This window comes from Antedon mediterranea, chromosome 2 (assembly GCF_964355755.1).
Source record: "Antedon mediterranea chromosome 2, ecAntMedi1.1, whole genome shotgun sequence".
Taxonomy (NCBI): Eukaryota; Metazoa; Echinodermata; class Crinoidea; order Comatulida; family Antedonidae; genus Antedon; species Antedon mediterranea.
Window position 1 is genome coordinate 32622547 of NC_092671.1, and position 27429 is coordinate 32649975.

A 27429-nucleotide genomic window follows, 5' to 3' on the forward strand; every position below is an offset into this window, starting at 1 on the left:
TGAAATTTGAAATTACCTGCCATCAATATAATGGAGTATGATTATAGATTTTTTTAAATGTGAACATGTCAGCTACATTTGGAAATTACCTGCCATCAATATGATGGATTATGATTATAGATTTAAAAAAGAATTTGAACACATAAGCTACATTTGAAAATTACCTGCCATCAATATGATGGATTATGATTATAGATTTTAAAAAGAATTTGAACACGTCAGCTCTGGTATGAAAAGTATGTTATTATATGTCAACCAGAGCTATGCTCACTGAACCGTAAGAACGAGTTAGTCTCTACTTCTTGTAGACATAGGAAAAAATTCTTACTAAGTTGCAGATCCAAACAGTTTATCTAAAACAATAGGCTATTGTATACGACTTCCTGATGACTCACTTCTATTAAGCACTATGAGACAACTGTGTCACTTATGTTTTATATTTCACCTGAAGAGTGCGGCCAGCTACATGCTGGTCGTACGAAACAAATCGTCACCGTCACCACGAAGTGACACTAACCTAAAAATCTGTAATTTTTGAAAAATTTTTTTTTTCGATATTTTGATTATGTATATCAAACTCTATGTTTTCACAAAATCTAAACTTTCAAATATCATTAATTAACTAATTACATTAATTAGACAATATAAAAAAACACCATCATATGGAATTTGCGTTTTCACGAAGTGACACTATTTATTAAATACCCGTATGTGCTGCTTGCCAGCGCCACACGGGTAATGAATTTTGCGCGTTTGTTTACTGTTTTGGCCTAGCCTACAGCCTAGCTAGGAGGATCTGCTCGCACACTCCAGAACATTGCATTTTATCAAGAAAGACGGTAAGTTAATTAGTTTATTTAAAGAATTTTAGTCCGCTCAGATATCCGTCATGTCGAGGCCTATTATATATTTATTTTATAATTTATAAAACAGTAATTTGACACACTTTTAGCCTAGGCCTAGTACTAGCTAGGCATAATAATAGGTAGGCCTAGGCCTACTTTACTTTTCTGTGACGTTTAGGCATAACTAGCTGGCCCAGATCTAAGTAGGCCTAACAAACTAGAGTATGTGTATGCCCAGGGAATAGTAGTAGTAGTACTTAGACTACTACTTGGCTTGATAGAGTAGACTCTCTATTCTAGGCTAAACTACTCTGCTTGATTTTTAACAATAAGAAATCACTGTTAAAATGTGTTTTTTGTTTTCAGAACAGTTTCAAGAAAATAAGATAAGGGGCAACAATCGAAATTCGATCAACAAGCAATCTGTCTACCTCAATTTAAGGGAGAAGGTATCAAGTCCAAGGTTTAAAAAGGGGAGGTGTAGGCAGCCTGTAGCAAGTGTTTATGTTATATGAGCATTTTAGAGGATGTGTACATCACAGAACAATGGATTGAATAAATTAAAAAGCATACTGATATAGAAGAAAATAATGTAACGACATTGATTAAGTATTTAATGATTTATAACAATAGAGAATTATCTTCGATATAAATTAATACGGGCATAAGTATTGTATTACTGAATTATTAATTGTTCAATGTTAAAAAAATAACTAATAAATATTTATTATAATATGGAAAAAAAAATATGAATATGTACATTATGCTTACTGTACATTCCAGATAGGCCTATTTATATGTCTATGTAATTTGTAGTTTTTATTAAAAGTGTTAAAGTAGGTCAACCTTTGTTTTTAGATTTATTTGATGTGGTTGTTTCATTTATAAATAACCTAACCCTGTCTACACTACCAAACCATTTTGACAAAAAAAGTGTTATGTGCCCAAATATGGTAGGGATTACGCCATTGTGTCCATATAAGCACATCACATTAATGTTGGTCACATTAAGTTTGATTTTATTTATTTCAACAATATTTTACTAGAATGGTCCATCCAGTCGAAGGTGATCATTAGATAGAAAGAACCTCACAAAAATGCAATTTGATACAACAATAACATACAACAATTAAAAATTAAATCAAAATAATAGAATTTATGAAAACTAACAAACTAAAATAATGGAAAAATGAATAGAATCAAAAAAGAAATCAATGAAAACAATACATTAAATGGCCATCTCATTGGAGATGGCCATGCAATAAACAAGGAAGAGATAGTTCTTGAGCAAAAATGTGATGGAAAAGGAAGATGAAGCAAGTCGGATAGTGCAGGCAAGACTTAAAAGAGACATGACTGTTTGTAATGTATATATAATAGTGTTCACTTATCAAGGACCATACATAATTGTTATGATGTAAGATCATTGCATTGGAAAGCTATGAATTACACAGTAGTGTCACTTCCAACGCACTAGAAATACGCGGTGAAATGGAATTTGCGGTTTCACGAAGTGACACTAACTGCATTAGTGTCACTTCGTAAGCGTAAACTGCGTAGGGAAATGATTTTTTCGGTTTCACGAAGTGACACTAATGTTTAACTTTAATTTACTTGGTAAATAATTAATATGATTAAAATTAAATTAAAGTAATGGGTAGCTGGATTGTCTAACTTTGTATGTATGTAAATTAAAAATCTTAGTGACATTTTTTGAGGACGAAATCGTGTGTTTTGTGAAGCTCGTTTCTTCAATCGCGTTTTTCTCGAAACGCTGTTTTCATCAATTACGCGGTTAGTGTCACTTCGTGGTGTCGACGACGAAATTTGTAGTGATTAAAACAAGGAAGTAACCAAGTTTTCTGCTGTTATACTGAAATTTAATTAATTAATTTTAAACGATAAAGATGAAGAAATCTGTGAGAATGAGAAAAAGTCGCCCCAACCGAGACTCGAACTCGGACCGCCTGCTTGATATGCAGATGTCCTAACCATTAGACCATTGGGGCTTTCATGGTATTGTTCGAACTCGATTGGATAGCGACTCTTTAACATTCTCGGCGTGGTACGGCGGAACAGCACTAGTCCTCCGTTGTACCCACGCGCACCAGAGATCAAATTGATACGCCCTCATCTTACAGTATTTTTATTCACGAGGCGGGATATCCGAAGAGATACTTTTATATATATAAACAAATCAGGCAAAGAACATTAATTCTAAACCGCCCGGTGATATACTGAAATTTAATTAATTAATTTGAAACGATAAAGATGAAGAAATCTGTGAGAATGAGAAAAAGTCGGCCCAACCGAGACTCGAACTCGGACCGCCTGCTTGATATGCAGATGTCCTAACCATTAGACCACTGGGGCTTTCATGGTATTGTTCGAACTCGATTGGATAGCGACTCTTTAACATTCTCGGCGTGGTACGGCGGAACAGCACTAGTCCTCAGTTGTACGCACGCGCACCCGAGATCAAATTGATACGCCCTCATCTTACAGTATTTTTATTCACGAGGCGGGATCTCCGAAGAGATACTTTTATATATATAAACAAATCAGGCAAAGAACATTAATTCTAAACCGCCCGGTGATATACTGAAATTTAATTAATTAATTTGAAACGATAAAGATGAAGAAATCTGTGAGAATGAGAAAAAGTCGCCCCAACCGAGACTCGAACTCGGACCGCCTGCTTGATATGCAGATGTCCTATCCATTAGACCACTGGGGCTTCCATGGTATTGTTCGAACTCGATTGGATAGCGACTCTTTAACATTCTCGGCGTGGTACGGCGGAACAGCACTAGTCCTCAGTTGTACGCACGCGCACCAGAGATCAAATTGATACGCCCTCATCTTACAGTATTTTTATTCACGAGGCGGGATCTCCGAAGAGATACTTTTATATATATAAACAAATCAGGCAAAGAACATTAATTCTAAACCGCCCGGTTTATATATATATATATTTTACCGGAGAAATCTTATGTAGGAGAATTTTACAGTAGGCGGAGGTATGCCCTCTCGGAGTGGCTTTCTAGTTTTCATCATGTTATTATAATACGTAGGCTATAATGTGATGGCAAAGGTTACAGTATTTCAGAAACTATGATGATCGACATTTCAAAAGTACAGCTACATAAAGGCTTTGCAAATTGTTTTCGGAAATTAGGTGTGTTTAATATTTAAAAAAATCTTCCTTTCTGAAATATACACACAATTAAATACTGTTCCCTAAACAAACTAAGCTTCGTAATTGTAGTTTTGCGTCAGGGAGTTGAGTAATTAGATGTTTTGCCCTACTCTGACTCTGACTTTATACTAAGTACATTTGAGAATACTTGCGAAAAAATTCGCAAGTAGTTTACTTGGGCTCGAATCTAACCACTAGCCATCAGCGCAAGCTCGGTGGTCTAGAGGTATGCACGCCAGGCTAGTGATCTGGAGGTCGTGGGTTCGAGTCCCACCCGAGAACTACTTGCGAATCAAATTGATACGCCCTCACCTTTCTATATAAATCCAAAGGCAACAAATTACTGAAAAAAATGACAATGCTGTGGGTAACAGTGGCTGGATCTCAATGGAGATACAAAAATAAAAAGCGAAAAGCTAAATCAAAACGATAAAGTAAACAGCCAGAAAAGTTAGCAGAGCTTTCGGGCAACACTAGCCCTTCATCAGTGCAAGTGAAGGAATTTGGATAACGTCATAGTATAAAGCTGGCAAGTGCAAATCAGGCAAAGAACATTTGCCTGATTTATATATATATATTATCGCAAATAGCTTAATTTCGTGAGGAACGTCATTGCACAATGCGGAATAGGAAGGGTTTGGGATTAAACGACACGACGCGTACGTACAAACAACAAATGTCGTGTCGTGTTTGATCCCAAACCCTTCCCACCATGCGTCGCATACGCTATTTCCGATAAATCTGATTGATTTTTCTTTCTCTCCCCTTCTTTCTCTCCCTTCTGAACATTGACTTTGGACAAGCATGGACAAAATACTTTGCCACCTGATTTAATCTATTTATTCATGTCCTAGCTATAGCATCTAGCTTAATAAACGTATCGATAAAAGAATTATATCTGGAGGTCCGTTTTGCTCTCGTTCCTCGCGCTTATTTCCATTCTAAATATATTTAAACGTTATGACGCTAATTCTCTTCAATTATATTATATTTTATTTTAATTATATAAACTATAACAATGTTGTAGCATTTACAAAGTCCATGATGGTTTGCCATTCGGTGTTTTTAACAGGAAATAAGGTGTAGGCTAACAACAATTAACACTCGTTCTTCTGTGGTAAAAAAAAAGACCAGAATATTTTCTACAAATTGTTACCAAATTATCAATTTTTCCAGTTACTGAAAAAAGAGCAATATACCAATCAATCCATAAAGATACGTTAAGCAGCCATACTGTTGGAAATCAATCAGTCTAAAGACGTAACATTTAATACTTCTGAAATTAAAATGTTACAGTACGGAGATGCTGTATTTATTCTGGTAGATGGCTCTCACAAATCACTCAATAAAATTCTGGATTTGAAATAAAGCATGAATCATGTTTCTATTTAGGCCTAAATTTCAAAACTTAAGTGCGTTTATTGGGGGAAAACACAACTATCTGCGAGGAGGAAGTAAAAAAAACAGAAACTAACTATTAGTTATAAAAAAAACCCCTAAAGAATACATCACTAACTTCAGTCGCTCTTCTTCAGTAACGACATCGGGTAAGTTGTATATCAATACATTTTGTTAAAGAAAAAAAGACTAAAGCTGCTTTAACATTGCAGCTCTCAGAAAAATATCGTGGAAAATAAGAAACAGTAAGCACGAATGCTTGACACCGGATTCGTGATGGATTTGAAACGCGCTCAACGCTCGCAATATTTTTCTCAGGGATCCGGAACGAATCAAAATGAGATGTGAAAGCAGATTAAAAAGGGAAAAGACAAACAATAGTAAAAAGCGGGGAAAAAATAAAGACAACATTAAAAAGAAAACATTTTTTAAAATAGAGGGAAAAAAGAATAAAGAAAAAAATATTTAAAATAAAGGAAAGAAGAAAGAAAGAAAGAAAGAAGTTGACTGTGTAATTAATATTTATTCATTTTGTTCCGCCGGTTTGTTGGTTATTGTTCAGGCTTATTTGGTGCGTGCTGTCAAATACACAACTGTTGTTATACGTTCTACATAGATCTCAATAGCTTGGAATATGTATTCAACTTTCTAAAAGCTCTGTCTACACTATCAAACTTTACGTTAAAAAATAATGTCACTACCAAATTTGGGCATATCGCCATCATTTAGCACATTTAGTTTTTTTGTGTAAAACTAGTTTGATAGCTGTAGACGGAGCTTTACTTGAAGTTGTGCATTCTAAGTTCAAACCTATTAATAACATTATAGTTTTGCTGAATAAGTGGTGCTACAACATATTATATTACACATTTCCGTTAAGAAATAAAATTACTACTTAACTGTACTGTACTAGAGTATAATTTTGGAACAAGAATGTTTTGTATAAATTAAAGAAATATAACACTTTATAGGAATTAACTTAGCCTATCACCACAATCTACTAGACAATTTAAACTGTTATGACTACACTCAAACGATTTTCAGATTACGTTAATGAAAATAGAGGAAATGTGAACTAATCAGAGAGGCCTTGTGTTTTCGATCAATCTGATCTATAATATGCCGTTATCAAATTATGTGCACCATGAGCTTCAAAGGCCAGTATGACGAAAGGACAACAACAAAAATACGGAATCGCATCAATAATCATGTGTGATACTAAGAATATTGGCTTAAGAGGTTGGATGAAACCAATAAATGCATTGACTGATTGACACATTAACAAAATGGATAAATAAAAAAAGAATATGTAGCCAAACGTACGTTACCTAATATTAGTTACCGTTTAATATCGTAATGGACCAAAGTGTAATTATTACTAATTAATGATATTAGAATAATTTGATTGGGGATGGTTAAAAGCTAATACAATTAGAAGCTCAGAATTATCAGCAGCAAGTAATCAATTTAATTTACGAAACAAAAGGCTTCCATTGTAGTACTGTATCAGTCTGTTAGTAGTACCGGGACTACCAAGTAGAGTACGTAATACTCGTTCGTGTATAAATTAACTAATCAAAAAAGGCAAGTAACGGAAAAGCAATTTGAAGTTCCTACAAAATCTGTCCCGGCCCTTACTTAAAATGCAATTTGTAGATAATTAGCATAGCAAATACTACAATTTAAAAATTCCAAATGTAATTTGTGATTCGTAATTAATATTATACAATTTTGTCAATAATGTATGTGTTTTTGTACTATTAACAAACATTATATGATAAATAATGTCAAATTTCACTTTTCTGCTTACGCATTTTATTGTATTATTGTACATTTGTGTATAAATTATTAAAGATACGCATATCCATCAAAGTGTAGGCCTTAATACTAATTAATGGTATTTATGCATTATTTGATACGGGATAGTTTAAAGGTTAGTTTAAAATTAATAGATGATATTATATAACACCTATATAAATTCCTGTCATTTGATTGGAAGAATGTGGGTCACATGGCGTGCAATAGTACGCACTATTCAACGATCGTTAAATAGTACTTTTTAAAATAACTAGAATTTATTTAGATGTTATATAAAACAAATAATGAATGTTTTGTATTCGTGTAATGGTACAAATAATGGCACTTGGTGAATGATGAAAGGTTATATCAACTCGGCTTTGCCTCGTTGATATAACCTTTCATCATTCACCTCGTGCCATTATTTGTACCATTACACTCATAAACATTCATTATTTGTATATTAGTTAATCAATCTACTGTAAATAACTGTACATTCTATTAAGCTCTATAATAGTTGAATGCTTTATGGATATTATTGCTCCATGATGATTTTTTTTTCTTTCAATTTTTAACCGGCTGTTTTCATGTGTGCAGAATACAGACTGCTTAGCAGTCTAACTTCTTGGATGAGTGTCTAACCCTGAAGATATTCAAAACACAAACTAAAATTACTATTATTCAATTCAATTTTTTTCGATTCAACTTTTATTTCAGACAATTGTCCATATGGTATAATACATTACAGAGAAAACAAAAAAAGATGAAGGAGAGAGGACCAAAACTTTTATCTATTGGTATATAATGCCTCTTTCCATTTGTAGTACATGTTTGAATCCATCAACAAATATTTATATACAAATTAACATTCTGTTTTCGCTTTTCATTATTCTTGTAAGAAATCCTCAAATATTCATAAAATGATGGAATATTGTATTCCACAAACAAATTCCTTGCACTAACAAATCTGGGTTGTCCCAACAACCTCCGGAAAGCATCATTATAACAAACTTTATGTCGGTTGATATCTTTTTTAAAATGATTAGACCATAAAGGAGAACAGTACTACTAGTAATACAATATGATCTGAACAAAAACATTTGATTGATTTGGAGCAGTATATAAATTTCCTACATAAAACATTAACTCTAATACATAGAGGTCTATATTGGCGTTTTATATCTGCTTCATCTCTTAGATTCGAAGTTAAAATATGGCCTAAGTACGTAATTAACATACTCCAGCGCCTTATCACCCAATACTGTTTTAGGAGTCACATAGATACTACGAATAGTGGGACAAAGCATAATTGATTAAAACATACATTGTTAAAATAACATCCATATCTACTTTTACCAAGAGACGTACTTAGAGTGTCAACATATATATTGTATAATAGAGGAGACATTACACTCCCTTGCCTTACACCATTTGTAACTGGGAAACTATCCGATAAACAGTTACCCCATCTGACTAGAAACCGTTGTTGTTGATACCAGGACACAAGGAACCTAATCACAACAAGAGGCATATTTCTCTCAATAGGCCTAAGCCTTCTGAACAATGGCCAGTGGTTAACTCGATCAAATGCTTTGCTTGAGTCGAAAAAACAGGCATATACCGGGATACTATTGCGGATATAGAAATTGATTATTTGTTTAAGAACAAAAATACATGTATCAGTTGAATACTGGGATTTAAAGGCAAATTGATAGTCATTAGTACTAAGTGAATTATTACAAAAATTGATAGGAAGTATCTCAAAAACTTTCTTACTTTTAACAATAGGAACAAGGATGACATTCACTAAGTCTTTCACAGCAAATCCGTGTAAGCATAGACTTATAACATTTACTTAAGAGAACAAACAATCGTTTGTTAACAAATTTAAGGTGTTCGGCTGCCAAGCCATCAAACCCAACGGCTTTCCCCTGAGAAAGCTTATTTATACAATCAGATATATCATTAACTGTAATACAATTATAACCTTTACCATCAATACATTGATTTAGAGTATTACTGACAAATTCTTTATGACCATCATTATTAACACAGTTAAAAAGTGATTCATAGTGATGAGCCCAGAGATTACAAATATTAGAATCTCCTCTAACATCATCAATAACATCAGTGTTTGGCGAACTTTTATTAAGTCGTCTCACTAGATCCCAAAATTGATCATAATTATTATTACTAATGGAATTAGCCAGAGAATTAGCCCTGAATTGCTGTTCATTAGTCCTACACACTTTCAAAGCTAATTTGAATCTTGATCGAGAAACCCGCATGGACTCATATAGAGGGCCGACTCTGGGTTGCCCATTGGACTTCCACAATAAAAAAGCTTCTCTAGTGATGTGATGTACATCAGCTACATGCTCATTTCAACCTGGAATGACATTGTAATTTTTACCCTTATCTTCAGCTAAGCAAGTATCAGAACAGTATTTCAGACACCCAATGATATCATTATACAGACAAGTAATTGCATTTCTATGATTACAATTATAACAATTAAAATCGGTACACGGTAAGTGAAGGACAAATGTTAATTCTACTCAACATGTTTTCTGTAAGAGATTGGTAATAATTAATAGAAGATTGTTTTACATTAGACCAATTGACTGTCCTGTTGGAATTTAAATTATAGTGCCTCTTCTCCTGATCATTAACACTTTCTCTATTAAGAATAATATCATAATTAAAAGTCAATGGAAAATGATCAGAAGTAATATAATCATATAAAATATTAATATCTCTAATACATTTATGAGCACTGTCTGACGATATAATATGATCCAGCCAGCTCGTAGAACAATGCACATCACTGACAAAAGTATCATCAAACATATCAGAAGACATACCGAAATATTCAAGATCAGTTATTGCATATTACCATCGTGAGCAAAATCAATAAGTTCTTTACCAAAACATTTGTTAAAGTCAGAAAAATCTCCTATTATAACAAATTTATTAGAATCAAATTCGTCAGCTTGGATTTTACCCATATATTCTAGAAATTCATTGTAATTCTCCTCCTTATCACACGGAAGATAAACGTTAACAAATAGTGTACGTTTGTGATTCTTACCGATCTCAAGCCCAACAAGCCTTTTATCGTCAGATGTGTCTACAGCAGACACACTTATACAATCGAAGTCAAGGTGGAATGCCTTTAGAATATGAAGCTCCTCATTAAGCAACCAGTGTTCCTGGATAGCAATTATATCATAGAATGAACAAAGATCATATAATTCTACGGTACTAGACTTAAAAGATCTGCAATTATATGATATGCATTTTAAAGTTTTACTGTTTGAATTACTAATCATCATTTTTTTTTAAGGTTTACTTTAGATTCATAATATCTACGAATTATAGCATACTGAGGCCATAGATTAGTTTCATTTACAATATACTTTTCATTATATTTACACTCAACCATAAAGGATGAGCAATCTGTCGTTTTACAAGGTAAGGTTTTAACTACAACATCGAGCTTACATTTTCTTTTAAGATACATCTTGATATCATCAGCTTCAGTGTGTGTGTCAGAACTCATGTTTCCAATATATATTTTATAAGGTGGAGGAGTTCTGCTTTTCAACTCTAATCCCACACCTGTACCCCGTTTAAAGTTGGATTTACGTCGCTGCGAGCGTCGCTCGTACAATCGGAACGGCTGCTTATTGGACGACTCATCTGTGGCCGGGGCTTGGTTGAGTAGAAACGTAGCTTCTTCGTTGACAAGGAAATTTCCCCTGTTAGAAGGATTTCCCTCATTTCGTACACTACACATGCACAGATGTCAAGGTGGTATCATTCTCATTCTGCTTATATACCGATTGTTTTACTGTAGGCCTACTGGACCGCGTCGCGTTAGATGCTACTACATCTGCAAAAGATTTCCTACATACATTTCGATAATTGAATTCGGCAGGAACAATGTTTTTCTGTTGATTTTCCATTACATCTCTCACTTGCTGTGCTAGTTTACATCGTTGGTTAGTACCATAAGCAATATCCGCTCGCATTACATGAAATTCAGACCGCATCTTCTGTAACTCATTAAAGAGCATTTTCGCATCAATGTTATCCAGCGTGACTGCTGGTATTTTAGCAAGATTTGCCGCTACAAACGTGGGTACCTGCATCATATCACAGTGAACAAGGTATATATATGAACACAATCAATTTTGACAATAAATATCAATTTCTCATGTGATGAAGTTAGAGCCAAATTCTCCATCGAATTGCTGGTAAACGGAATACAGTTATAATGTTAGTTGGACGTTCGAAGGGGATCCTCTGCCGGTGTGCTGATCTGGTAGGCGGCGCTCAGCACTGCTGGCAGAGGGCCTGATCCGAATTTCCTCAGTTAGAGGACCAGTATAAATTCCTTTAACTTTAGGATCACATATTAATTTCCTAAACGCTTAAGTAATGTTATGGTAATTTTCTCAAAACAGAATCAGCCACCGAATAAAGAATTAGAGAGACGCTACTTGGAGGTTCTAAAAATACATTATGTGAAATGAAATGCTAAAGCAGAATTTAAATCCAAAAAATGTTGGGCAATGTTACAGCCACTAATGTAGTAACAACTCCAGCTAATCTAGAAACATCAACAGATATGTAGTAAATTAATTCTTAACCGACCACCTCCGGTAACGACAACCTCTCGTCGTAACTACCTCTATTGAACCACCACCATCTCATTTTAAGGGACCGCTTCTCATAATCGATCACGTCTCGTAAGTGATCACCTTCTCTAATAGGGACCGCTTCTCATAATCGATCACCTCTCGTAAGCGACCACTTCTCTCAACCTGCAGTGATCACTTACGAGAGGTGGTCGATTTAACAGAGATGGTTGTTTACGATGTGTGGTCGTTTTAGAAAGGTGTTCGCTTACGAGATGTGGATAGACTGATAACTGAGTAAAGGAATGCATTTGCGGATGATTTAGACATAGGTTTGTAAAATATATATATTTCTACATTAGCTGGCGATAGTAACTAGCTACATTAGCTGTGAGGCAGTTTTCGTTACTACATTAGCTGTTGACTGTTCTACATTAGCTGGTGTTAATTTTGTATTTACTCCCTAAGATGTTGGTGTTTCTACATTAGCTGGAGGTTTTACAACATTAGTGGTGGATTGTTCTACATTAAAGGTTGTTTCGACATTAGCTGGCTTTTTCTACATTAACTAACAGGCAACAAAAACTTATCTACACTTTCAATTCGCGATCGAGTTTCTTTTCGGAAATGTGCAATATCCGCTCTAATGTTGTACAGTAGGCCTAAAACCTGTCAATGATACTTAAAATAACATGAGCATAAAATTTAATTGCCAATAAAAATAGACAAGAAAATCTGTGAATATTGTAGATAGTACAGGCCAAGGACAATATCTGTTTTATATTATATTATGATTTTTTTTTATTCGCGTTATTATGTCGTAAATAAATGAACGCTAGCTTAATTTAGGCATTTACTAATCAAAAGTTACAGAAGGTTAACTATTGAAAAATCTTAATGACAATTTTAATAGAGCGCCACTAATTGCTATTGCAATTATCTCGATTCTCTTAAAGCAGCTCCTCAAATAATGACATTTTGATCAACAGTTTGTAATTAAAATGTAGCTAGCGAATGAAAAGTTCATTATTCACTGAGATGAGATAGAATACAGCATATCACACAGGTGTACCTTTAGGCTCCGGTACTTTATACTAACGAAATGGAAACTACCATATTACTCTACTCGATTATTGGATCTATTGGGTGTTCGACAAATGGATTTGCGATATTCATTCTGATTCATTTAAAGTTTACTACTACAAATCGTCTAATCTTAAATCAGTGCATTATTGATTTTCTTACTTCGTTGATGTCCCTCTGTCTTTTTCTTGACGAGAATATAACAACTAGGCTACCAGAGTCGACTTTGGCTGCTGATTTTATTTGCAAGATTTGGTCGAGCAAGTACTTTTTCTGGTCCAGCACGTTTACTTCAACGGCAAACCTTGTAGTGCTTACATTTGATCGGTACTTTGCTGTCATTTATCCACTGAAATACAACATTATCAAGGAGAAAGCGGCGACGAAAGTGATTCTGCTTCTTATTCCGTGGTTAAGCGGCTTCGGATTCATAATTCTTTGGTTAGCTGCACATACCGTAGAAGAGGGTACATGCGTTCAGAAGTGGCCAAGTGCTGCCTACCAGAAAATGTTTGGCTTGTTGAATGGTGTGTATATTCTTGTTATACCTATCAGCGTAATGATATTTGTATATTTTAAGATATTTCGCGCACTTCGAAGTCAGGTTGGTGAAGTTTCATCAGTGGTGAGCTCGACCAGTGCGGCAAGGCGACTGAACATCATAAAGACAATGGCGATTGTTAGTGTCACTTATGTTATCTGTTGGACTCCTAATCAAGTCGCTTTCATTAACTTTACATTGGGTGGTGAATTTGATTTTGACGGCCCAGTATATTATGTCACGGTTGCCATGTCTTTGGTAAACATATGTATAAACCCTGTTATATACACATTTAAATACAATGATTTCAAAGCGGGTGTGCGGAAAACGTTACCGTGTTTAAAGAAAGTATTCCCAATACAGGAACATGTTCCATTGGGATCAGATACTGGCAATACTGCAAAGAGTACAGTAGCGTTAAATATGGACAATAACTGATCTAAATAACGTATATCAATGTTTTTTTTCATTAAACAGTATATAAGAATTCCTTTTTTGTGACACCCAGGATTCTACAATTCCAACACTTTGGAGAGAGGGGATGGTTCAAAAGAAATGATTTTAATAAGACATAAGATGTTTTAAATGGGATGGGATGATGAAAAAAACACCTTCAAAATGTCAACTAGAATCCTTATTTCAAATATTGTGATGATTTTAATATTACTTAAATTAGAATAAATTATTGTTATTTTTATGTCATAAATCTAGAAACAAGAACTTGTATTAATAATTTTTGGTGTATAAATTAAGATCTTCTGTATATAGGCCTATGTATGTATAATTATTAAGAAAATGATATTTCATACGGTTTTAGTGGAAATTAAGTCGCCGATCTACAATGTTTTAAGAAATATGTTATCAGTAGATTTTCAACCGTCCGCGGTAGAAGTAATTTCCGGGTTGATGTAACAACTTTGCGACATTCATATTTTGATTTTTCACGAGCCACGTGTGAGGTTAGTAAACTTGAAAATTATACTGCAAAATAATGATTAAATCATATGTAGACCTATTCATAAATCATCGGAGTAGTATATTGCCGGGAAATTGTAAAACCAGAATATAAAAAGATGTTTGAATTAAAAATGTATTGATTAGGCCTATAGGCCTACTGTATTTGAATAAACGCCCCCATAAACAATTAAAATAATATTATTTAAAGTGCAAAGAATAGTACATGGTTTTATGTTGTCAGATAATTTTGGTCAATTTTATACGCAACGATTTTACTCTGTGAAGTGCACCGTTTTTAGATAAGTGTCTTTTGATTCAATAAAAGACCTTTGCTGATTGATATCGTTTAAAGGCAAGTGTGCATAATGGACCTAACAATATAGACTAGGCTACTAACCTATGCTATTCTGTTCTTAAAAACAAACAAAAATATATAGCAATACATTAGGCGTACCTTAAATTATAACTTTGGTCGAACACGTAGGCCTACGAGCTCTTTACTTCAGTATTTTTCCTTGTTTGCGACTGAGCTAAATCTTTGCTTTTCTGTTATTCAAAAACACTACCGTTGCACGTTAATCACCTTCCCTATGTTTTTTAGATCTATTTTAAGATCACAAACTATATTTAATGTAAAAATAATACTATAATGGTCCTATTGCGATAACTTTTTCGTCTTTAAATGGATAAAAATGTGAAAAATAAGTCGATTCTAATAATTATAGCGGCCCGCTATAAATCCCAAAATGCATTGCACGCGAATTGATATTTCTGGTTTTTAGTCGCGTGGACGCGACTCTATAGTTCACTATGTCGGTCTGTCTGTCTGTCGGTCCGGCATCACTATGCGTTTTATCGCTTTCTGACCTTATCTTGATATCAGTTTAATCTAGCTAGGTCAATTTTTCACAGTATATTCCTTATGGCCAGGAATCGATGTGGTTATGTTTTCACGGTGCGCAATAAAAAATTACGCGGTCTACGCACGATTTAACGAAATCACGTTTGTAATCATATCTTCACAACCATGAATCACAATTAAATAAAATTTGGTACTCATAAATTTCAAGGCATAAATCATCATATGGCAATACAAATACGTGCGTAGCGCATGTAACGCATGCGTACGCGCGCTTAAAATTTTCAAAATTTATTTTCGATGAAATAAGAGTACGTTTCAGGCAATTTTAAGCGTTTACAAAATTGCCATGAGTGCGCATATTTTTGCGCGCGCACTGCGCGTTAAATTTTATTGCGCACTCTTTTTGCCCGATTTCTGTTTTCTTGACTTACTTTTCAACTCGAAATCACGTTATACGAGCACGTCAAAAGTGACATTTCAACATTTTTAAACATGTTCAGTAATTTCGGTCAGTATAGTTCACTATGTCGGTCGGTCGGTCTGTCTGTCGGTCTGTCTGTCTGTCGGTCTGTCTGTCTGTCGGTCTGTCTGTCGGTCCGGTATCACTATGCATTGTAGCACGCGACTTAATGGCTGTTGGCCTTGTTTTTCTGTAATTCACCCACTTTTCGATCGATCGTGAGGCCAAAACAAATGGAAGACTTTTCAGCAAAAATATCGGGTTTTCCCCAATTTTTATCAACAGAGTCTGGCAAAAAAAGAAAGACAATTAATGCAGCAACTATACAACGTCAGGCTAGGTATATAACTAGCGTACGATGTTCGTACGTTGCCGATGTTTACCAGCTAGGCCTACAAAACTAAGCCTAGCTAGGCTAGGCCTAAAGACCGTCCACGACAGGTCAGTCGCATCGGGCTACTTAGGTAGTGCATTGTTTCTCACTTTTTATCATAATTTACCATAAAACGTACATTTAAGACAAAGAATGACCTGGTTTAATGTTTTTAAAGTAATATATATGTATTATTTTTACAAAACGTCACAAATTGTAAGGAATGTGTCTTCTGAAACGCCCGCTGTTCCAAAGATTCCAAGCACATACTATACACACTACTCGCCTGGACTATCTCAACCAATATGCCTGCCTTGAAGAAAACCGACCGAGATTCAAATTTGTTTCTATCTATGTATATGGTTTGCTTATGCCATAAATGAGGCGCCATATGCGATACATACACAATTTCACAATGTATTACAAAATTTGCCTATGATAAAAATAAACAAACATACCAGATCAGCACACGATCCCCATCTCTTTTCGAATAGTGTACAAAGTTCTTTAAGGTGCACTATGGACACGGCTTTACGTCCCATCCAAAGAACGAGGTAATGAGAGTGAATGGCAAGTGTCTTAATACATGTGTTACAATACAACAAAAAACATGTCTTTTTCTTCACTTGAGTAGCGCACTCAGTGACAATTTATTTCATCGATACATAGAGAAATACAAAATTAACAAATAAAAGGAGTTAAATATTTGTGCATTTGAATAACATGATTATTAAGCCAACGCATTATTTTGTAAGGTACCGTAGGTATGTGGTTTACAAAAAGGTAAATAATTGAATAATGTCAACAATTCGACACTTTTATATCCAAAAGTCGTGCCACGCACTCGTTAAACGATACTCCTGAAAAGGAGCCGCACTAAACTTGACTTTCGATAAAGCTTGGTTACCACTAGGTCGCAAGAATGTAGCGGCAGTTTAGGTTAAGGTGCTTATTTCACGTTTTAAATAAAAATGGTTTTTAGTCTGAAAAGGAACAAGTGTGACTGTAGCTTTATCATTCGCTTAACAGTGAAAATAAAGATTGGTTCTCACTATGACGCAAAGCAATGACGTCAGCGTAGGTAAACGATATTGACTAATCACAAGCGATGGATTATTCGAATTGGCGCTGTTCATTAATCAACTCGCTTGCGCTGCGTCTACATAAATGCGTTGCGTCTACATAATCTCGTTGCGTACTAGTAGGTGGAAATAAGTTTAAGAAGCGTCGCTGCAAATAAGCACTGTACCAAACATCAATCAATACTACAGAATCTTAGACCTTGTTGTAACTTGATTTAAGAGTCTTCACATCTATCTATTGGCGCATAGGCGCATGGAGCGTCGTCGAAACATTAACGTTCTATTTGATCTGCCGGCACCGGAACCGTGCCGGAACAGGTGTGAAGGGTCTTTCACACCTGTTCCGGTCCGGCGCCGGCAAGTCTAATCGAACGTCAATGTTTCGTTGTTACGCGGCTACGCGCATATCGACTGACGCATAGCCGCGTGGAGCGTCGTGAAAACGAAACATTGGCGTTCGATTCGCCGGACCGGAACCGTGCTGGAACAGGTGTGAAAGGCCCTTTAAAGACCATTCAGTCGAGAATTTCGGAGAATAAACAATCGCATTAAAATCAAGACCATTTAAATATTGTTGATAGGCACAAAACAAGGACCAATAACGTTCTTTAAAAATAATTGTTCTAAAAACGTACGGTACCGTAATACACATTTTGAAATTGTATGTAAATATTCATATTGCATAGGGATGTACATGTAATAGATACAAATAATATAACTTCGATTGCTATTTTACAAATAGGCCTATAGGCTAACAAGGAAGATAATAAATATCCTTGCATAAGCATTCCTTTTAAAAAGATGTCTACTAAAAAAAAATACATTTCCCACAAACACAACGATAGGAAATTACAATTAAGGCCATTTTACACAGACGAGCGGTAACGGTAGCTTGTCCCTCCCACGTAGAATCTGTTCACCGGAAACCGCCCGTCCGCTCCGCGCTCTCTGTAAATGGTCATATAAAGAATAACAAAATTATTATACTTTTATTACCGTTAGTGCGCTCGTCTGTGTAAATTGGCCTACAATGTACGGTTGAATCCTTACAGAAAGTAGGTTAAGCCGTCTGCAACAGTAGCCTACATTGACTTAATCAACGTTAATGAGGAATCAAACTGTTAATGAATAATAAATTAATTTGAGATTATCAATATACCACAAGCATCGCTTTAGAAAGCAAATAGGCGAGTACTAGTAAACAAAAATACCATGCTGCACTTAATATAAATATAGAATGGAAAACAATGCTGCACTGCACGGTTCTCAGTGCTGCAAATCAGTGACAACATGGGACTATTTCTGCTGGTAAGTAATCCCGTTTAAAAAAAACCCGTTTTTCTGGTACCAGTTTTTAAAACGGTTTTAAGAAACTTGAATAAAGATTTGTTTTGATTATTTTTTAAGATTGATTGATAATACTGTAATTTCTTAATACTACAATATTGTTTAATTTGAATAAATGTGTTATTATGCTGTCAAATATGTTATTAAAAATAATCTTTGGTAAATTAAAATTATTAAAAGTAATAATCGCAGTGTAAAGTTAGTTAAAACTTAATTATACGCCTATAATAATAGGACATAACCTTCACTGTTCAGGATTAAAATTGTATATACATTTATATATTAGTTGAATGCTTTGAATTTGCCTGTTTAGGTACCCGACCCTTTCCTGCAAAGTTAATAAATAAATAAATGAATGAATGGCAAACTATAAAACATTTCGTCAAATAATAGTGGTATACGCTTAGAGAGGTAGAGTGGTATAATATACACGAACATATTATTTTAATATATAAATGTTTAGTAACAAAACAATACTGCATCAAATGTCCAAAAGCAATTATCTTATCCTGTGGTGTATGCGTTATATCATGCATTTGATTCACAAATGAAACAGAGGTATTCCTATTAGCCGATCGCATAGCGACGTACTGGGCTACATCCTGCAGTATCGTGTCTGCTGACGGCGACAAACTCGTATCATATCATATCTCCTGATATTAACTTAACCTAACCCTATACATATTTCATTCGTATCACACATGTGGTGAAGATTGCTGTCAGAAGACGTTATACTGTAGGACGTTCAACGTCGCTAGACGAGATACATTAAGTATCGAAGGCGTATCGGGTATTATAATATTATAGGCCTTCGAATTCGGAAAAACATGCAGTTGAAGATCACCGGTGTTCTAAGCAATTTTTATTTTGTAAATTTCAATTATCGCGAGCCTGTTTCTGCTGGAAAAAAAAACCCCGGTTTAAAAAAAAAATCTCAATCGTCAAAACCGGTTTTTTAAAACGGTTTCCAATTTTTATTTGCAACACAAACGCGGTCTCAATTTGACCTCGCTTCAGAAAGTCACTGAATGGCGCGAACATTTTGAGTACAAAATAACCTGCAACGTCATCTTTTAGGCATATTAGGCTTTTTAACATGAAAATGTCCAACTACCGCATCTTTGAGCACTGACCTACTGTACTGCGAGCAGATATATGGACTGAAAAAAGAGAGAAGGTACTAATTTGTAGAAAATGTGACAACTTGACTGTTCATAAATAAGCTTCACATGTGGCCTGAAAGACCACACGGACTATACAGAGTGTACAATCGTCTGTTTCATCTGCATAAAAGAGAAGCTGTAAACTTAGCTTTCCTATGCCAATATTTTGTAGTAAAACAATGGCCTTTCGGATCTGACAAGCAATGAAGCATTCAAATATATAGGCCTACTATAAATAAATCTGTACCAGCAGAAATATAAAGATATCCATGTCAATGTAGCACACTTAAATACATACTTTGGTAACTGTGCAAAATAATTGGTGTCTTTTCAATATTTATATTAAGTATTGTTTACAAGCAATATTTAAAAAATGTAAATCAGTAAAATAAGTATATATTAGTACCACATAAATGTTCAGTTAAAGTTGACATTAGTATCGACTGTACTTGTTTACTCTTTCATTGTTAAGTTGTTTTGAAGCTGTACAATTAAACATTATAAGTATTGGCTGGATAGTTGCTATATATATGCTAAATAAATACTAAATCACCATATATTTGCACATGATAGTAAATTGCACGATGTTTAGTTACTTTATGCTTTTGGGAAAAAATATGCATTGATGGAAAGACTTTATAACACGTTGGAAATTCAAATTAAACCTGTTTTTACCTGTATAATAACTGCTTGGAACTGGCATTGAAACATTTTCAGTTTATTCGCCTTAGAGTCAACCAGTTAAAACTAGTTTTACAACTGATATCTACAGGTTTTAACTGGAATTTTCTTATGGATTTAAACATGGACATTCACAACAAGTTAGACCTGTACTCCAAACGGCCACACAAGACTACCCTCCAATAAATAATTTCATCACCACAACTAAATCTTAAAAAGCTTTTAGCCTAACGATATTAACATCTTTCATCATTAACATCAAGTATGACCTTGTTTTTTAAAGTAATATTAAAATTGATTTTTTACTATTATAATTTTAATCAAATAGGAGCAATATATGCTGTATGAATAATGCTAATCCGGATGTATCTTAAAGATATATTGTCCCTTGAAACACACAAAAATGAAGGTAAAACTATTCTAACTTTAAATTGGCCATATCAAAGTAATATTAAAGTTATTCACTTTAATTCGAGCCAAAAACAACAATTTTACGTAATTAACAGCTAAATTAATTTGATTACATTTCATCTGGAAAATCGTCGCAAGCGAAAGTAAAGAAAGATTTCAAACCATGAGTGTACATTATGCATGATGCTAATTAGGATTGTTTACAACTCGTCACGGTTGAGAAGGTGTTTTCACAAAGATCGCGAGGAAGTTTTATGATTAGGCCTAATGCATACAGAGTAGCCAAATAAGCGCGTTGCATTATAAGATATGTTTTGATCGAAAACTTTGACTGGAAGTCAAAGTTATTTTTTAAACCAAAAAACATCTGTATTTCAGTTAAATGATTTTTTTTTCCACTCATTTTTGGTGAAAGTTAATAACCATTATGATACTTCAAAATGACCCACTTTTTTTCGAAATTTTTTTTTATATTTTTTTTTTGGAATTTAACAAAGGGACAATACATCTTTAAGTTGATAGCTAGGGATAGAAACAAACGAAATTGTTTTCATGAAATGTTAGGCATACATATGGATACCAATCTTCTGTAAATTTACAGCTGATATACCAATTTAAAGCAGAAATATCAACAATTTAAATGGATACAGCTATCAGCTATGTTTTAAAATAAACATATACACTGTTCGCCAACTTTTAAAACGCAAATTATAGTACAAAATAAACATTTAAAACATGTTGTTGATGTTAACCATCAGGCTCTGAGTGACTTTAGTTGCCTATATCATGAATGTATCCATTCCTATAATTAGCTGCATGTTTCTAATGAATATAAAAGGCATTGCTAATTGAAAATGTACTGTAGTCTCATCTTACAAAAGTTTGAACGCCAGCTTTTATATAACAAAGCTTTTTACCACACAGCATATGTGAACGCATTCACCATTCTAAAAATTCTTCTATGAAAGTAAACACCACTTAAGTATAATCCATAATATTGATTGAATCAAGCGAGCTAATTTTAGAAAATAATAATAATACATCACTTAAGTTGTGATAGGTGAATACGGACACTTTTATAAATACTGTATGACAAATGCAATTATTTAATACAAATTTAAAGTACTGAATTTGGATGTATAATATTATAACATAATTGATAATATTTTATAATCAAGACACAATTTGATTTTAAAAAGTTTCACTGCAAACATTTAGAATAACATTACCAAATCACACAAATATATAAATTTTACATTATAATTTTACATAAACAACATGGGCAATGGTAACTGTAGTAATAATATTAAGCATATAATTCTGCAAAATTTCTTATTTCTTTGCTCTTTTAGTAAATTTGTATTTTATAGACATTATTTAATTATTTAATGTTTGAACACATTTCAAAATACCAAAAATGCAAGATACATGGAAAAGAGAAATGTTGGGAATAAAGGTAAGATGCATGTTGAGAAATATGGAAAAGATAAATGTTGGGAATAAAGGTAAGATGTATGTTGAGAAATATGGAAAAGATAAATGTTGGGAATAAAGGTAAGATGCATGTTGAGAAATATGGAAAAGATCAATGTTGGGAATAAAGGTAAGATGAATGTTGAGAAATATGGAAAAGATAAATATTGGGAATAAAGTAAGATGCATGTTGAGATATATGGAAAAGATAAATGTTGGGAATAAAGGTAAGATGCATGTTGAGAAATATGGAAAAGATAAATGTTGGGAATAAAGGTAAGATGCATGTTGAGAAATATGGAAAAGATCAATGTTGGGAATAAAGGTAAGATGAATGTTGAGAAATATGGAAAAGATAAATATTGGGAATAAAGTAAGATGCATGTTGAGATATATGGAAAAGATAAATGTTAGGGAATAAAGGTAAGATGCATGTTGAGAAATATAGAAAAGATGAATGTTGGGAATAAAGGTAAGATGCATGTTGAGAAATATGGAAAAGATAAATGTTGGGAATAAAGGTAAGATGCATGTTGAGAAATATAGAAAAGATGAATGTTGGGAATAAAGGTAAGATGCATGTTGAGAAATATGGAAAAGATAAATGTTGGGAATAAAGGTAAGATGCATGTTGAGAAATATGGAAAAGATAAATGTTGGGAATAAAGGTAAGATGCATGTTGAGAAATATGAAAAAGATAAATGTTGGGAATAAAGGTAAGATGCATGTTGAGAAATATGGAAAAGAGAAATGTTGGGAATAGAGGCAAGATAAATGTTGAGAAATATGGAAAAGATATACTTTGGGAAAACTTCACCTTATGTCATGTATTTGTGACTGCATATTTTCCATATAGAGGCAGCAATAGTTTATGATAAAAAACTATTTTTAATATAGATTTTGAGGCACATACTTTCATTTGGCATTCAAGAATGCTATTCATAGGTGTTTTTTGAGAAGTGTATTAATTTATATTAACATCATTAAAGATGTTTTGTCCCCGAAAACATGAAACATAAAGTGATTAAAATAAAAATTTGAATAGGACATTTTTTAGTTTAATAAAGTTATTCCCTTTTCGCACAACAAAATTAACAAAAATAAAGATTTCACTAGACAGACAACATTTAAATAAATCTATTGTCTGACAAAAAATGCTGTCTGTCGATCTAAAGTGAATATTAGGCCTAACAATTAGGCGTATGCGACATTAAAAATGAGATAAACAATGTTTAAAAATTGTTTCAGAGCGACAATATATCTTTAAATAAGTTGGCCAAGTGGATAATATCTTACACAAACCCAATTGTCACTTACTGGCAAAATACTGGTAGTGTAAAGATAAAGACAAACGCATGGCAAGGCTTTATCATTATGTAAACAAGAACCAATAGAGGGAAGCAAACATTTAAATGTGTACAATGTGTATTTTCATTTCCTCCATTCTGGTTTTAGTAAAGTGTGTAGTTGCGGATAATACTTTTAGGCACTTGTACTGCTGTGATTTGGAAGAGTGAGGTTGACATACTCTCTTCCAATAAACATCACGGTAAAACGAGGTTTGTGAGTTGCAAATGGTTTTGTTGTTTATGGTTGTCATTAAGAGGGACCAATTACTTTTTTTTTATATCATACAATAGATATTTCATTTTTTTAAAAATCATGGTTTATGCAAAAAAGGCATAATGACCTACCTACAAATAGACTTATTAACATTATATTTCAACAAAGCATTATATAATTCAATTACTTTTAGGTTTGCTGTTTTTACAAAAATAGACAATATAGAAACATTTTCGCTTTAATAATGGATTATGAAAAAAGAAAAATGAAATATTTGTATAAATCAGTACATTAAAAACACAGTAAAAACATTTACCAAACTTAAAATTTCTGAAAAAAATAGAACAATAACCTGTTAAAAATATGTTTATGAAAAACAATATTTAGACATGGACAGAATGCGCTTAAATGTCCAATAATAGGAAAACTTTTACATAAAGTCATTTACAATAATAATACACGCCTGATTTACAATTACAATAATGATTTTGTTTTACATTATAATATATTTTTTTCAATTAGCATAGAAATAGGCCTAATAACTGTATATAAAAATGTGCATATATAGTTTGTATTTGATAAAGACAAGCATTGGAATTAACACAACCAAAACAATTCTCTTTCAGTATTTGCAACTCAATGAATAAAACATTCGTTGACATTCATTTCAATCTGGATTCACTTTAAAAAGCTTATTTTTCAAATAGATTCAAGCAGAACAATTTTTTCCTTGAGCAATATCATTTTCCTTATACTGTTGTCAGTTTTTGGTATTAAATATAGATCTCACCTACTGTCCTCTATTGACTAGTTTGCTTCAAACTTCAGCTTCTTTGGAATGAGCAGATGGTGATATTACCTTATCTTGTTTTTCCAAAGTTTGTAACACTTTGTTCATCAATTTAACGCATTTTTCTAATTTTAAATCAACTTCATTTACTTTTTCCTCGACAGCTAATATTCTACCACTAATTGTATTCTTTGTCTTGTCACCTTGAAAAAAAATGATGAGCAAAATAAATAAACAAACGACACCTTTAATATAAATTTTTACATTGGCTAATTTTTGTTAGCAAGATCAACTGTATTGCAGGTGCCATGTTGTTACCCATCAGGTCCACCACCTAATAACATAATGTAAGATAGATTTTCTTCTGAAAATTCTTCTTAATTTAATAATTATACATTTTGGAAATATGCTGAATGTTTTACAATGTTTTAATTTAAATAGTTTATATCAGCTGCTGCTTTTACAGATTCTTTTGAGAGCTTTTTCAACTTTTTAAGTCCTTGTCGAAAGTTCAGCAACACTATTCTAGATATCACCTTAAACTTCAGTGTAAATCAAGGACTTGGAAAATTAATTAATTAATTTAATTATTATTACATAATACAGTAGGCTACAGTATTACTTTTATCCAGAGTTATTTAAAAAAAATTTATTTAATATAAGGAGAAACAGGGATGATTCACTGGTAATGTTATATTTGAAAAAAAATTCTCTATCTTAAATGTTGTACAGCTTGTTTCGTTTGGTTTACATTATATTTCAAAAATCATAGTAATATTTGTTGTGATGGCGGCAGGGAAAAACCACAAAATTTTAAATACTTCTTAAAAATTCAATTAACATTTTTACATTTGCTAGTAGGACTTACCTTTAGCATAAGGCATTCGTCCAAGTGACTGGTCCATTCGTCTCTGGAGTTCTTTTAACCTGACAGTCATGTTCAGATGACCCTGAGAGTATTGTTCAATAACATCTCTAACATCATAAGGCTTCCTTGCTTGCTGTTGAAATAAAAGCAATACCTACAGTATATCTATATATTTACTCTATTTTATAAATCTATTTAAGTATTCAAACAATATTTTTTCTTTTCTAAAACATAACCATTATAAGATATACTAAACAAATAAAATACAATTCAAGATTGTGCGATTGTACAGTTGCAGCAAGTAATAGTCTTCCTCAGTTTTCAAGCAACCAAGAAATTGGGGGAAAATATAAAAGCTGGCCAATGCTCATTGACTGACTTCTATAAAGTAGACAAGGTGTTATATTATTTATATTGTGATTCTCTGTGTTCAGATAAGGATGCTTTAGACCAGGTCCGCCTTATATTATTAGCCAATCAAAATCGTATAAATTTTGGAGGGAAAATGTTATCCTCCTCTGAAGCCTAAAATTTGCATGTCCAGTATAAAAGTGGAATGTAATAGATATTAAAGAGAAGAGAGAATAAGATCAGAGTAGATAAACGGAAAGATGATAAGGAAAATATTAAGGCTTGACTGGTAGTGGTAGAAAGATGTATTAATCGAGTTACAAGGAATAAAAGTTCTAGTTGAGTTAAATATACTTTTTGTATGAGTTATCATTCAGTGACAGCTGTGTACGTCGCGTGGAGTTATATACGCCTGAGAAAGCTCGGAACCAACTTAAATAATCACTACATGGTGGCAGCGGTGAAAATTTTTGTTTAAGATACATGATTTAAGTATCAAGAAGAAGAAGAAGTGACAGTGCCTACTCTACGGGCCTGTTAAATCAGTAACCAAAAAGTTAAATGGTTACGAAGATCTGGATTCCTGACAGTTTTTATACCGTGCGTTGTTTGGATATTACAACGAAGAAGAAGTACTGTTGAGCTCAAGGCTGCTGGATATTCATCGGAGATATATATTCACCGAGATCTGAAAGAAGAAAACTGAAGACTGAAGTAACAGAAGGAAGCCCAGTAAATTTTGAGAAGATTTGCAAAGCTGACTTTGTAAACTATTTTTTATTTCGAAAGTAAATTTTTGTACGGAGCGAACTTGGAACGTTGTTTGTGACTTTGAAGTAAATTAATGTCTTATATTGTATTGTGGATTTCATATTTTTTACATATCTGAATGGAATCAAGGTAATACAAATACTTTTATAACATATTTTGTATACATAAGTTTCATATTTCATTAGTAAATTGTTATTAGCATGATAGCATGACAACTTTAAGATCGGGTAAAAATATAGATAAGACTATGTCAGAAAAAGATACTAGGGAAGATATGGTTGACCAAGAAGTTATGGTTGACCAAGTCAATGAAATATATGATAAAATGGATAGGGATATTGATTTGCCCGAAATACCCGGCGGTATGCCTAAAGATATGATGCTCGAATATTTTCGAATGAAGTTCGAGGCCGAAAACAATAAGTTAAGAATAGAAGCAGATATAGAGCAAAGAAAAATTGAATCACAAGAAAGAGTGAAAATGATGGAATTAGAAAATAGGTCTAGCTACAATAATGCTAGGAATATAGTAGATGAAATGAAGGTAAAGGTTCCTACTTTGAAGGAATCAGATGATATTGATATATATTTTAGAACATTTGAACACTTGGCAGAAGCCACAGGTTGGGAAAAGAATACGTGGTCCGCTAGGTTAGCACCTGAACTGTCTGGTAAAGCTAGGACAGCATATGCATCCTTTACCGTAAAAGAATGTGTAGATTATGATACCTTAAAGAAGGCAATCTTAGAAAAGTATGATGTGTCCGCAG

General features: G+C 33.4%; 2 protein-coding genes, 1 long non-coding RNA gene and 2 other non-coding genes across 6 annotated transcripts in view; 2 read left to right on the top strand and 3 right to left on the bottom strand.

Annotated features, from left to right (window-relative positions):
* LOC140040827 (uncharacterized) overlaps nt 1-21947 on the bottom strand; it is a 40730-nt gene extending 18783 nt beyond the window's left edge. The window contains exon 1 of the long non-coding RNA XR_011842777.1: nt 16617-21947. This is a non-coding gene — a long non-coding RNA (uncharacterized lncRNA). The remainder of the gene's footprint in view (nt 1-16616) is intronic.
* Trnad-auc (transfer RNA aspartic acid (anticodon AUC)) lies at nt 2783-2854 on the bottom strand. The gene has a single exon. It is a non-coding gene; the product is annotated as a tRNA-Asp (tRNA).
* Trnat-agu (transfer RNA threonine (anticodon AGU)) lies at nt 4254-4328 on the top strand. The gene has a single exon. It is a non-coding gene; the product is annotated as a tRNA-Thr (tRNA).
* On the top strand, nt 12985-14127 carry LOC140041160 (galanin receptor 2b-like). The gene has a single exon (XM_072087585.1). The coding sequence runs from the start codon at nt 12985-12987 to the stop codon at nt 13942-13944; it is 960 nt and encodes a 319-aa protein (XP_071943686.1). The 3' UTR covers nt 13945-14127.
* Nucleotides 21948-24346: 2399 nt separating the features above from the next.
* The window catches only part of LOC140040828 (potassium voltage-gated channel subfamily KQT member 1-like), a 106233-nt gene continuing 103150 nt past the window's right edge, over nt 24347-27429 (bottom strand). For both annotated transcript variants that reach the window (XM_072087057.1, XM_072087058.1), the window contains exons 13-14: nt 25538-25670; nt 24347-24872 (exon numbers count right to left, since the gene is read on the bottom strand). In XM_072087057.1, coding sequence (XP_071943158.1) covers nt 24697-24872; nt 25538-25670 — 309 coding nt within the window. In that variant the 3' untranslated portion in view covers nt 24347-24696. The remainder of the gene's footprint in view (nt 24873-25537; nt 25671-27429) is intronic.

Bases quoted from the DNA above. Each gene is read 5' to 3' on its own strand.
- LOC140041160 (XM_072087585.1), top strand. From the start codon at position 12,985: ATGGAAACTACCATATTACTCTACTCGATTATTGGATCTATTGGGTGT.